At 42.0% G+C, this 13760-nt stretch overlaps 1 protein-coding gene across 1 annotated transcript; it reads right to left on the bottom strand.

Moving 5' to 3' along the window:
• Positions 1-717: 717 nt before the first annotated feature.
• Positions 718-1644, bottom strand: LOC119944010 (olfactory receptor 4S2-like). The gene has a single exon (XM_038765238.1). The coding sequence runs from the start codon at positions 1642-1644 to the stop codon at positions 718-720; it is 927 nt and encodes a 308-aa protein (XP_038621166.1).
• Between the last annotated feature and the right edge of the window lie 12116 nt (positions 1645-13760).

Below are 13760 nucleotides of genomic sequence, written 5' to 3'. Positions count from 1 at the left end.
CTATAACACCAGCAACATACATAGAGTAACAGATGTTTGAAGCCCAATTAGACCTTCAAAATGCAAACATGTGGGTTAGTACTTCGTTTTTGCAGAACCATTTTCCTAAATGATTTTAACGTAAATAATAAGAACCAAATGGAGAAACTAAAAAGAAATTGAATCCCTATTGTGGTGCCTTTTCATCCCCTTTGAATTTCTTGTTACATGAAGCTGTGGCAGTGGGGCAGTTCTGAGGATGTTTGCTACATGTATTCTGTTTATGCTTTCCCTTTAGGGATATGGGGAGTGCTAGAAGATGGTGAGGATGGAAAGAAGGAAGGAGACAGGTATTGCTAGAGAAGCAGTGTGATGTAGTGGATAGAATACAGATGTTGGAGTCAGAAGAACTTGGGTTCTCATCCCAGTCCCCCTAAATTCTGCTGTGTGCTGTTGGGTAACTCACCTCACTTATTTGTTCCTGAGTTACCTCATCTGTAAATGGGGATTAAGACTGTGAGCACCATGTGGGACAGGGACTGTTTCCAACCCGATCTCCTCATATCCACCCCAGCACTTAGTTCAGTACCTGACACATAGTAAGTGCAGAACAAATATCACAGTTATCACTATTGCTAACTTTGGGCAGGACTTTGTAAGGTGAATTGAACTCTAGGCGCCTAACAGATGTTTGAAGCCCAATTAGACCTTCAAAATGCAAGCATGTGTCTTATTCCTTCATTTTTGCAAAACCATTTTCCTACTCCACAACTTCTTCATGGCATTCTTCACCACTGCATTCCTCAGAGTGTAGATCAGAGGGTTTAACATGGGGGTGATGATGGTATAAAATATGGCAACCATTTTATCTCCCGAAAAGGTGGTGTCCGGTCGCATGTACATAAAAGTACAGGGACCAAAGAAGATGATGACCGCAGCCATGTGAGAACCACAAGTAGAGAGAGCTTTCCGCCGTCCTTCTTTGCTCTGATGTCTCAGGGACCACAATATGACAGCATAAGAGAAGAGCAAGATGAGAAAGGGCCCCAGAGTGATCGTCCCACTATTGGCCGTGTCTACAACACCAGCAACATAAGCGTTGGCACAGGCAAGTTTCAGCACGGGATGGACATCGCAAAAATAGTGATCGATCACATTGGGGCCACAGAAGGGCAGCCGGACAACCAGGGACAACTGAATCATGGAGTGGATGATGCCCGTGACCCATGTGCCCACAAGCATTTTATTGCACACAGACCGGTTCATGATGTTCAGGTAATGGAGGGGTTTGCAGATCGCCACGTAACGGTCGTAGGCCATCACTGTAAGGAGGAAGATCTCGGTGGAACCAAAGTAATGGACAACAAAAAGTTGTATCATACACCCCTCAAAGGAGATGGTTTTCTTCTCAGAGATTAGGTCTCTGATCATCTTGGGGGCCGTGACAGAGGAGTAACAAAGATCTACCAGAGACAGATAGCTGAGGAAGAAGTACATGGGTGACCTGTAGAGTTTTCCGAAATAGATGGTCAGCATGATGAGGATGTTTCCCACAAGGATGAAGGCATAGAAGAGGAAAAATATCACAAAACATGTCTTCTGCACTTCTATGTTCTGAGAAAGTCCCAAGAACTCAAATTCCGTGACATTGTTTATCTTTTGCATGGATTTATTAAATGGCAAAGTGCATAGGAGGCAATTAATTTCCCTAGAATGATACAATAGAAATGACATCAGCGATTGTAATGTAGATGGACTCACCGTTCCTGAGGGAAAAAAACACAGTTGTCAAGGGGACAGAATCCTGAATCTTTTTAGTACGTATTTTTGAGTTTCATTTACTAAAGGGTTACCGTAATTAAAAGTTGCCTCCTGTTCAGAAACGTCATCTTTGTACTTCTTCCATACTGTCAGGGCATCTGAGCCAAAGCCTGGGGTAGGAAAAGTAGGAGAGATAGTCAAAAGGACCTGGCTTCTAATCCTGGCTCTTTCACTTGTCTGCTGCGACCTTGGGGAAATCACGTCACTTCTCTGGGCCTCAATTACCTCGTCTGCAAAATGGGGATTATCTGTTTTCCCCCCTATTTAGACTGTGAACCTCATATGGGATAGGGATTGTGTCTAATCTGATCTTGCCCATCATTTAGTGCAGTGCTTGATCCATAGTAAGTGCTTAACAAATCCCAAATTATTATTAATAATTAGAATCAATTATATACTAAAATATCCGTCAATATTACAACAGTATATATTTTGTATAATACAAATATTAGTACATAAATGCATCAATCTATTAGTAACATGGCATATTATAATGTTATGCTGTAAATTAATAAAAATAATTAGTTAATTTCTATTAATAGTACTATTACTGTTATTTTTCCTAGTGCCATGTCACATAGTTGGCAAGGGGCAGAACCAGGATTCAAACCCAGGCCATTTCTAGTAGTCCAACCTACTCAACTTAACTTTTCTGTGCCTCTGTTTCCTCAACTGTAAAGTAAGGATTCCTCTTTTCCCTCTAAGCCTGAAAGCCCCATGAGGGACAAGAACTGTGTCTGACCTCATCATCTTGTATCTACCTCAGAGCCTCGAATAGTCTTTGGAATATAGTAAGCACTCAATACATGCCACAATTATTATGATTAACATTATTGTTAGAGGGATGAATCTAATTCCTCTGTGCAAGAGCAGCTTTGTATGTGCCTGCCGCTCTCCTGGGTCAGTGGGGTCCACAGTTGTTCAAAGAACCCATCAGGAAGCTCCAATGCTAGAGCACGCCTGTGTGGAGGGAGACCAGGAATGCCTCCCTGAGAGCCTTCTGCCTCATGAACACGAAGGGAGCAGAGCCCAATAGTAAGCAGGGCAGGTTCAGGACTGCAGCCTGATCCTCTGGTGGGATTAAGAGAGAAAAAGTAAGGTTTTTCTTCTTAGTGCATACAGGAGAGAATGAGCTCTTTTAGACACACAGGGCCTAATAGCCCTTCTGCATCATCTGATAGAATTGTTGTTTGGATAGAAAAAAAATTAATGGTCATGTTGATCAAGAAAATGAAGATACTTGAATTTGAATACGAAGATAAATTAATCTTTCTATTATACAATTGTACTCTTTCTATACTGTACTCTCCCAAGTGCTTAGTACAGTGTTTTGCATGTAGTAAGCACTAAATAAATTCGATTGAATGAATACAATGAGATATTATTGTTATTATTATTATTTTGTTAAATGTCAGTTAAAGACCATTCTAAGCACTGGGATAGATATGAGTTAATCAGATTAGATTCAGTGCCTACCCCACCAGGGGCTCACAGTCTAAGTAGGAGGGAGAACAGCTGTTGAAACCCCATTTAACCGATGAGGATACTGAGGCACAGATAATTTAAGTGACTTGCCCATGGTCAAACAACTGGCTATTGATGGAACCAGGATTTGAGCCCTGGTCCCCTGGCTCCCAGGAACATGCCCTTTCCACTAAGCCATGCTGTTTTCCCATCCAATGCTGATGCCACTGAAAATGGGAGAACATCTAATCCCATATAGTTTCATAATCAGGAAACCTGGAGAAAATCACTACTGCTGCACTGTCTCGAAATAATCCTCAGACAAAGGAATGTAAATTATATCTCAAGTGAGTCAGGTACTCATGGCTTGAAGATATTAGCACAAAATGTTCCCTATATAGATTATTAACTTGTACTTCCCAAGCGCTTAGTACAGTGCTCTGCACACAGTAAGTGCTCAATAAATATGATTGATTGATTATTAACAAAAGAATCATAGTTTAGAAAGGCTAAAATCATGGTTCAGATTGTAAATCAATAAACAAATACCATCAAAGCCAATCCCCTTTGATAAATTATCTGTAGGGTATTCATCACTATTAATTTTCCAAGTGGAGGTCACTTCTTTTCCTCTCATTTAAAATCTGCAGTGGCTACTTTAACCCTTTCTTTCTCATTTGATACTGAGGGTAAGTTTCTCTGAAAATAAGCAGAAAAAGAAAGTGGAATTTAACCTCTCTTCAATCTACTTTGACCTCATCAATCTAGAACTTTGACTGAATTAGATTCCTGTTTGTGTTGTTATTTGGTACTTCCCATGACGATTTCTCAAGCGCTTAGTACAGTGCTCTGCACATAGCAAGCACTCAATAAATATGATTGATTGATTGATTGATTGATTGATTGATTGATTCTATACTGGTGAAAAGAAACTCCTTGGGTCTATTGATTCTTCAATGTTGTCTTTCCCCTGGGAGACTCAAACAATGGTGGTGAATCCATAAGAGATAAGACCCTGGGACCTCTCAATAGCCTGTTAGCTAAGGGCAGGGAATATATCAACCAATTCTGTTGCATTGTACCCTCTCAAGCACTTAGTACAGTGTTTTGCACACAATAAACAATAAATACCTTTTACTGACTGAGCATTCACACTTTGTAATACTAATCTTCAGAGATTTATGGTGAAGTGAGTGAGATACCTTACTATACCTCCTCAGAAGCCTGCTGCTCAGCCTGATGACAATGAATCCACTGAAAATGAACCTTTTCCCAAATGTAGCCTCGGATTCTGCCTCATAATCAACCATTCATTCAATCGTATTTATTGAACGCTTACTGTGTGCAGAGCACTGTACTAAGTGCATGGAAAGTACAAATCAGCAACATATAGAGATGGTTCCTACCCAACAACTGGCCCATAGTCTAGAAGGGGGAGACAGATAACAAAACATAACAAGTAGATAGGTGTCAATACCATCAGAATAGATAAAGAGAATTATAGCTATATACACATCATTAATAAAATAAATAGAGTAATAAATATTTACAAATATACACAAATGCTGTGTGGAGGGGAATGGTGTAGGGCAGAGGGAGGGAGTGAGGGTGATGGGGCAGGGAGGAGGAGTAGAGGAAAAGCGAGGGCTCAGTCAGGGAAAAGGGTCCAGTTGCCCTCTCTCCATCCAAATGTTTTAAAAAATCATTTGTGAAGCTGCAAAGAGTCAAGCAGCTGGGTCAGGATAGGCCTTCCCAAGGATAGCTGACCCTGGAAAAGCAGATAAGTCCATAGCATACCCTGAAGGAGAGGTCAGTGTACCAGGAATACCCTCTCTGTTACACTCGGAGACGTGGAGAGATAAAACATCATATTAGAACTCAATGTATTTTTTTCACTGTATTTATAAAGTGCTTATTCTGTGTCAGGCACTTTTCTAAGTGCTGGGGGTAGATACAACATAATCAGGTTGGACATAGTCCATGTACCACAATGGTGCTCACAAAATCCTCATTTACAGATGAGGTAACTGAAGCACAGAGAAGTGAAGTGACTTGCACACCCAGCAGACAAGTGGTGGAACCGGGCCTAGAACCCAGTTCCTCCTGACTCCCGGGGATTACTCCCCATCCTCTAGCCCAAGCTTCTTCTTGACAAAGAGGCCTTCCTGGTTTATCTTCCGAAATGCAATTCCCAACTTTGTGAGCTCTGGCGTTCAGCAAGAGAGACTCCCGGGTTTATTTTAAAGCTTCAGGCAGACCCCTAACTTCAGCTTCTGCTTTTCTTGGAGTTTGTTTCCGCAAGCATGAGTACGCTTTGGTATGTGCGCTTCACTCAATTCACACACTTCAGTGAACAGCAACAGCAGAAATCCAGGTCCACAACAGGGGGGTGTTAATTAACTGTACAGAAGACAGAGCTGAGAGTGCTGGAACCGAGCCTCCTCTGGGAGCAGCACATGGACAAGGCTAATATTTGGGGAAAGCCCACCTCCGTGAACACAACCAATTCCCCCCAGTACAACCCAAGAATAGCCATTTGGCAAAAGACGGAATTAAAATCCTTCTCAGGTTGGAATGGGCCAGATATCATGCTCCATTCTGAGTAAGGTGTGAGGAATCCGGATTTAATTTATTTTCCAGTGCTTGGGTCAAGCTTCACTCAGCTTTCTAGTGGACCATTCTCAGAGAGAATCTTGAAGAGCAGAGGAGGCCCTCTGGAAGATGGTAATCATTACAACAGGAAATTCACCTCCTCTGTGGTCTGGAGCAGATTGATTAAATAGATGACATCAGTGATGCTGGGGCCTGGTTTCTAATTCTCACTTTGTGACGGGGCTGGGTGCAGTATGAGCATTTTGCAATGTCGAAAAATCAGTGATTTGGAAGCAAGTGGGAACTCCCTTCCTAAGACTGTCTAGGCATAAATGAAGGTGCTTTGTAAAGTGTTATGTATTCATGCTATCTGCACAGCAGGGTGTGCTGCCAGGATCATTCTCCACAGGAAGTCAGAGTGGTTCCTGAGTTGCATACTAAATTACACTGGCTATGACTTTGTGAGATTAGATTGAGCTGAGTTCTGACTGCCACGGACCACCACTCTAATCTATCAGGATTCAGGCTAAAGGTAGCAGAGCAAAGCTCACACTTATAAATGACAGACTCCTAGGTTAGGCAAACAACGAAGTCCGATAACTTTAAGCACCAAGTAATTCAGTTCCTGGGACACTGCAGACTAACCTAACTTTGGAAATGTTCCCTAGCCTCCCTCATTATGATAGTTGAGATGTTCATTAAGCCTTACTAAGTGGCAAGCACTGTGCGAACCTATGGGGTAGAGACAAGATCACTGGATCAGACACAGACCCTGTTACCCGCTGGGCTCACAATCTACTCTTCTGGCTACCAAAACTGGGAAAAGACAGCTTTCTGAAGTTGGGAAGATTCATTTGATAATGTCTGTAAAGTGTTTTGAGCTTCTTGGAGAAAACTGCTATATAACTGGTTATTATTGCATCCTGCTGAGGCTCCGGGGTTGCAGTGTAAAGGAAGGAGAACAATATTGCTTGATGGGTTCTTATTAAGAATTTAAATAACCCTTTTAAAGCCATGAAATACCTCACAAGCATTCTAACTAGCAGCTTGTGAGGCACGTCTTATTAGCCTCATAACATACATGAGGAAACTGAGGCAGAGAGGTTGAGGGTAGTGGAGGGCAGAGAACTCAACTCAACTCAAGGAGATGTTCTTTCTCCTGAAAGAAGAGGAGTTCAGGGGATAAAAGCATGGGAGTCCCTCAGCCCCGCAAGGTGTTCTGCAGGGTGCTCTGGTGTAAGGACTCTTCAACTGAGAATTTAGATGCGTGAAAGAGACAGACAATTGGAAAGAAAGGCGCAATCTCAATTCAAGCTGCTGTTTCCTTTTATGACTTTGAAAAATACTGGGCAATTCCCTAGCCCTGCCCCAGATTGAGTGACTTCCAAATCTGGCTAGATCTATCCCTGTGCAATCAGAAAGCGCTGAAAGCCAAGAGGTGTGGGAGAAAGGTGCCAATATAAAATTCTCCAACGAAACCCCAGTCCTTATACTATAGCTAACCTTAATGGGGGTCTGTTCTTGAGTTTCCTATAATGCAGAAAAAAAGAGAGGAAACCGTTTTTTTATCAAGAATGGGCCAAGTAAAAGCAGAGACAGGTTAAAAGTAACAGCAGGATGATAAAGTAAACTCGGCTTCTAATCCAGTTCCAAAGCACTGGTATGCACGAGTCTCGGAAGACAACCCGTGCTTCCATTCCCTCATCTGTAATAATAATAATAGCACATTGGCATGGGATTCAGAGGGTCACAGGTTCTAATTTACCACCGCCACTTCATTCAATCATATTTATTGAGGGCTCACTGTGTTCAGAGCATTGTACTAAGCATCACTTGTCTGCTGTATGACGTTGGGCAGGTCACTTAACTTCTTTGGGCCTTAGTTCCTTCAGCTGTAAAACTGGGGATTGTGACTGTGAGCCTCATGAGGAACAGGGACTGTGTTCAGTCCCGTTTATCTTGTATCTACCTCAGTGCTTGGAACAGTGCCAGGCACATAGTGAGTGCTTAACAAATACCATAGTTATTATTATTTTCCTTCAGAGAAGTGACAAAAAAAGGAAGAAAAAGCCAAGAGGTAGAAGGTGGGTATAGGAGCAACCTGAAGGCCTGGGAAAGACTTACTCCTTGGGCCTGGATCTCTAGTTGTTCCATTAGGTGCCTTTGACCACTCATACTTCGGCTCACTCCAGTAATATTAATAAAAATAACAACAGTGATGAATGATACCAAGTGCTTATTCTGACCCAGGTACTGGAGTTCATACTAGTCAGATTGTCCCTAGTCCCCGACCCTAACTGGGGAATCCCAGTCTAAGAGGGAAGGAGAACAAACATTTAATCCTCATTTAACCGATGAGGAACTTGGAGCCACCAACAAATTAAGTGATTTGCCGAGCTGCGTCTCGAACCAAAGCCTCTTCACTCTCAGGGCCATGCACTGCCTAGCAGCCCATGCTGCTTCTAGGTCACAGTACTGTTTTGAGGGTCACAGTGCAATTCATAGGCAAAAGAAGTGACCCACCTGCGTCGCCCATGATCTCGACTATAGTTCAGAGTCTTCTGAAACCTGTGCACGGTTCAAAGGTTGAATTTCTAAAATGAGAAATCCAGAATGCAGCATGATGCCAATGTGTCAAAGAGCCTGCCCCACTGTATATTTTCAGATGTAATATTCTGGTGCCATGTATGGGATTAATATGGACAATGTGTATTCTCTGGAGATAACAACCAAATAAAGGTCTTTGTTAACTATTGCCATGGTTAGCCCCATGTCCTTCACCACCTTCCCATTCTGCACACCACTTGTTTAATCCAAATGCTTCCCCCAGATTTCCAGCTCTTCAGTCTGCTTCCTTTTCATCTTCATTGATATGGATTACACCATCGATTTGAGTCATTTTAATTCTTGAAATGAATCCTAAACTAGAGCAACTTTCCCACAGCTCCACTGTTCATTATTGTGCAATGATTCTCTGGCAAAGCAATTAGAAGTGCATCTTGGACATCTATATAAATTCAAACAGATCTCCCCTTTTGTATTGCTACTTGTGGCTAGTGAAAATCATGCCTCGTTAAAATGACAATAATAATGATAATAATAGCAACAAAGGTATTTGTTAAGCAGTTACTACGTGACAAGCACTGTTCAAAAACCCTGGAGTAGACTTAATCAGGTTGGACATGGACCCCTTCCTATATGGGGCTTCCACTCTAAGTAGGAGGGAGAACAGGTATTTCATTCCCATTTTACAGTTGAAGAACCTGAGGCACAGACAAATTAAGTGACTTGCCTAAAGTCACGCAGAAGCAAGTGGGCCAAGCAGAATTGGATCCCAGGACCTCTGACTCCCAGGCTCAAGTTCTTTCCCATTGCCCATGCTACTGTGAGTTGAGTCCCATATTACTTTCCTCTCAGTTTGCTGTCTCCTAAACAACCTAAGACAGTGTTGATCCCAGTTAAAAAGTAAATCAATGCACTGAGAGTTAGAAGAGAGCAGAGTGACCTTGTGTAGTACTACAATATAGTCCATCAGCTAAACCCAAAGAAACATGCTACTTCTAGACCCCTGCTTGGTTAGAGAGTAATTCAGTTCACTACACACCACAATAAAGCAGGCCTTATTACAGTGTTCGGTGTATCTCCCATAAAAGTCTCTCTGTTTTTTGAAAATGGTGTAAAAATTAATGGCAGCGTTAAAACATATTCTATTGTACTTAAAATGTCCTAATGACTTTCTAGGTGTGGTGGAAGGGATAGAGGTTGGAGTAGTTACTGGAAACAGTGGCAGAGGCAACCATCAGCTTCTCCAGGACTCGTGATTCCAGTTTCAAAAGATTCTGAGTCAGTGACCCCATGATTTGACACCCAGGTCTACAGCTCTGACCCTGCTCTCTCTCTGTCCCTCCAGGCTCATATCTCCTCCTGCCTTCAGGACATCTCCTTCTGGATGTCTGCCCTCCATCTAAAACTCAATATGTCCAACACTGAACTCCTTATCTTCCCTCCCAAACCCTGCCCTCTCCCTGACTTTCCCATCACTGTAGAAGGCACTACCACCATTCCCGTCTCACAAGCCCTCAACCATGGTGCCATCCTCGACTCTGCTCTCTTATTCACCCTACACATCCAATCCATCACCACAAACTGCCGGTCTCACCTCCACAACATCGCCAAGATCTGCCCTTTCCCGCCCAACCAAACCAATTCCTTGCTGGGTTTATTCTCTCACCCTATCCTGACTGCATTACTGCATCAGCCCCCTCTCTCATCTCCTGTCTTCTTGTCTCTCCCCACTTCAGTCTACACTTCACTCTGCTGCCCAGATTATCTCTGTGCAGAAATGCTCTGGGCATCTTACTCCCCTCCTCAAAAATCTCCAGTGGCTGCCTGTCAACCCACAAATCAAGAAAAAACTCCTCACTCTAGGCTTCAAGGCTATCCATCACCTCGCCCCCTTCTACCTCACCTCCCTTCTCTCCTTCTACAGCACAGCCTGCACCCTCCACTCCTCTGCCACTAACCTCCTCCCTGTACCTTGTTCTCGCCTGTCCCGCCGCTGACCCCTGGCCCACGTCCTTCCCCTGGCCTGGAATGCCCTCTCTCCACACATCTGCCAAGCTAGCTCTCTTCCTCACTTCAAAGCTATACTGAGAGCTTACCTCCTCCAGGAGGCCTTCCCAGACTGAGCTTCCTTTTTTCTCTCCTCCTCCCCACCCCCCTGGCCCTACCTCCTTCCCCTTCCCGCAGCACTTGTATATATTTGTACAGATTTATTACTCTATTCATTTTACTTGTACGTATTTACTATTCTATTTATTTTGTTAATGATGTGCATATGCTTTAATTCTATTTGTTCTGACAATTTTGGCACCTATCTACATGTTTTTCTTGGTGGTCTGTCTCCCCCTTCTAGACTGTGAGCCCACTGTTGGGTAGGGACTGTCTCTATATGTTGATGTCTTGTACTTCTGAAGCACTTACTACAATGCTCTGCACACAGTAAGTGCCCAATAAATATGATTAAATGAATGAATTAATGTATTTAACCTGGCAGAAAATCAAGCCTGGATTTGATTGCTCCAATTCTTCTCCTTGTTATAAACTTTTTGTTTGTAAGTGGAGAATGTATTTCTAGGACCTCAACAGCCATTTTCATTATTTCAAACATACATCAACAGACCTTGTGCTGAACCGCATTTAACTGCAAAGAAATGAGCAGGGAGCATGTCCACTATTCTATTGTACTGTATTCTCCCCAGCATTTAGTACACTGCTCTGCACATAGTAAGTGCTCAGTGAAAACCATCGATTGATTGATTGTGTCTTTAGTTCTTGTATTCTCTGCCTCCCTCTAGGGCCTCATACTAAACTACAAAGAGACCATTTTCAAAACCTATAAATGCATTTTTTAAAGTTCCCATTTTAGCAAAGTTAGTTCTTTGAAAATCTCACCTTCAGACCTTGCTTCGAGGAATGGGTTTTCAGCTTTTCCACTGCTTTTTTCTGAGATAATTTGGGCCTCTTTGGAAAACTGGGAAAGAAACCTCTCAGCAAATGCAAGTGATATTCTGAGATCCTTTTCCCCCGATCTCAGAAAGAAGCAAACACCGTAGTTATATACTTGCCCCTCACTCCTAAAACCTAAGCTATAACAGCATCTTTGGGAAAAACATCCCCTCTGGTATCCACAATCACCACAGACATACTTAAAGTAAATGATGTAAAGTGTTATGAAGCTGGGGAATTTTGTCCCAAAAGAATCCCAATCCCGGAGTTAGAAATGTTTCCCAAACAAGTCGATAACTTGGCTTAGGTAGAAATAAATGTTAAGGCCTGAAATTTTCAGGAAATGAAAAATTAGGCCTATTCCCTGCCAACTTCACGAGTCAAAAATGCATGGTTAAATGGATGCAAAACAATTGTTTTCTTCTTCCCTAATAAATACCCTTCAATTTATATCGATCCCATTTTGTTGTAGTGTTTGGAAACACAGGTGTTTTAAGCAAGCAAAGTAACATTTGTCATATTCTAGAATAAAGACCCCATCCTATCAGACTGTAAGTTCCCAATTCAGACTTCCACCAGGAATCAATGCTTGCATAGTAATATCATACAAGTCTACAGGCAGAAGTGCTACCGAAAATGATTTCACATCCATCTCAACCCACATCCAATCTTACAGAAGCCCAAACCCTCATTAAAACGGCAATAATAATAATAGCAACAATGGTTTTTGTTAAGCACTTACTAGGTGGCAAGCACTGTTCTAAACACTGGAGTAGACAGAAGTTAATCAGGTTGGACATGGTCCACGTCCTACACGGGGCTTCCAGTCTAAGTAGAAGGGAGAACAGGTATTTCATTCCCATTATACAGTTGAGGAACCTAAGGCACAGACAAATTAAGGGACATGCCTAAAGTCACACAGAAGCAAGTTGCCCAAGTAGAATTGGAACCCAGGACCTCTGACTCCCAGGCCCAAGCTCTTTCCCCTAGGCCATGCTACTGTGAGTTTAGTCCCATATTACTTTCTGCTCAGTTTACAGTCTCCAAAACAGTCTAAGACAGTGTTGATCCCAGTTTAATAGTAAATCAATGCACTGAGAGTTAGAAGAGAGCAAAGTGGCTTTGTGTAGTACTACATTATAGTCCGTCAGCTAAACCCAAAGAAACATATTGCTTACAGACCCCTGCTTGGTAAGAGAGTAATTCAGTTCACTACACACCACAACAATGCAGGCCTTATTTCAATCTTTGGTGTATCTCTCATAAAAGTATCTCTGTTTTACAAAAATGGTGCAAAAATGAATTTTAGAGTTAAAACATATTCTATAGTATCTAAAATGTTCTAATGACTTTCTAGGTGTGGTGGAAGGGATGGAGGTTGGAGTAGTTACTGTAAACAGTGTCAGAGGCAACCATCAGCTACTCCAGGACTCATGATTCCAGTTTCAAAAGATTCTGAGTCAGTGACCTTATGTAACCAAGCAGAAAATCAAGCCTGGATTTGATTGCTCCAATTCTTCCCCTTGTTATAAACTTTTGGGTTGTAAATTGAGAATATATTTCTAGGACCTCGACAGCCATTTTCATTATTTCAAACATACATCAACAGACCTTTTGCTGTACCACATTCAACTGCAAAGAAATGAGCAGGAAGCGTGTCCACTATTCTGTTGTACTGTACTCTCCCCAGCATTTAGAACAGTGCTCTTAACATAGTAAGTGCTCAGTAAAAATTATTGATTGATTGATTGACTGTGTCTTTGGTTCTTGTAATCTTTGCCTCCCTCTACGGCTTCATACTAAACTAGAAAGAGGCCATTTTCAAAACCTATAAATGTATTTTTTAAAGTCCCCATTTTAGCAAAGTTAGTTCCTTGAAAATCTCACCTGCAAACCTTGTTTAAAGGAATGGGATTTCAGCTTTTCCACTGCTCCTTTCTGAGATCATTCGGGGCTCTTTGGAAGGCTGGAAAAGAAACTTCTCTCAGCAAATGCAAGTGATATTCTGAGATCCTTTTACCCCTGATCTTAGAAAGAAGCAAACACTATAGTTATATACTTTCCCCTCACTGCTAAAGGTTAAGCTATGACATCATCTTTGGGGAAAACATCCCCTATGTTATCCCCAATCACCACAGACATATTTCAAGTGAATGATGTAAAGTGTTATGAACCTGGGGAATTTTGTCCCAAAAGAATCACAATCCCCCAGTTGGAAATGGTTTCCAAACAAGCCAATAATCTTGGCTTAGGTAGAAATAAATGTTAAAGACTGAAATTTTCAGGAAATGAAAAATTAGGCCCATTCCCTGCCAACTTCACAAGCCTAAAATGCATGATTCAATGGATGCAAAATAATTGTTTTCTTCTTCCCAAATAAATACCCTTCAGTTTAA

The sequence above is a fragment of the Tachyglossus aculeatus genome, chromosome 22, assembly GCF_015852505.1.
Source record: "Tachyglossus aculeatus isolate mTacAcu1 chromosome 22, mTacAcu1.pri, whole genome shotgun sequence".
Classification (NCBI taxonomy): Eukaryota; Metazoa; Chordata; class Mammalia; order Monotremata; family Tachyglossidae; genus Tachyglossus; species Tachyglossus aculeatus.
Note: the sequence above shows the minus strand (reverse complement) of the source record. Positions and strands in the feature narration are given on the sequence as shown.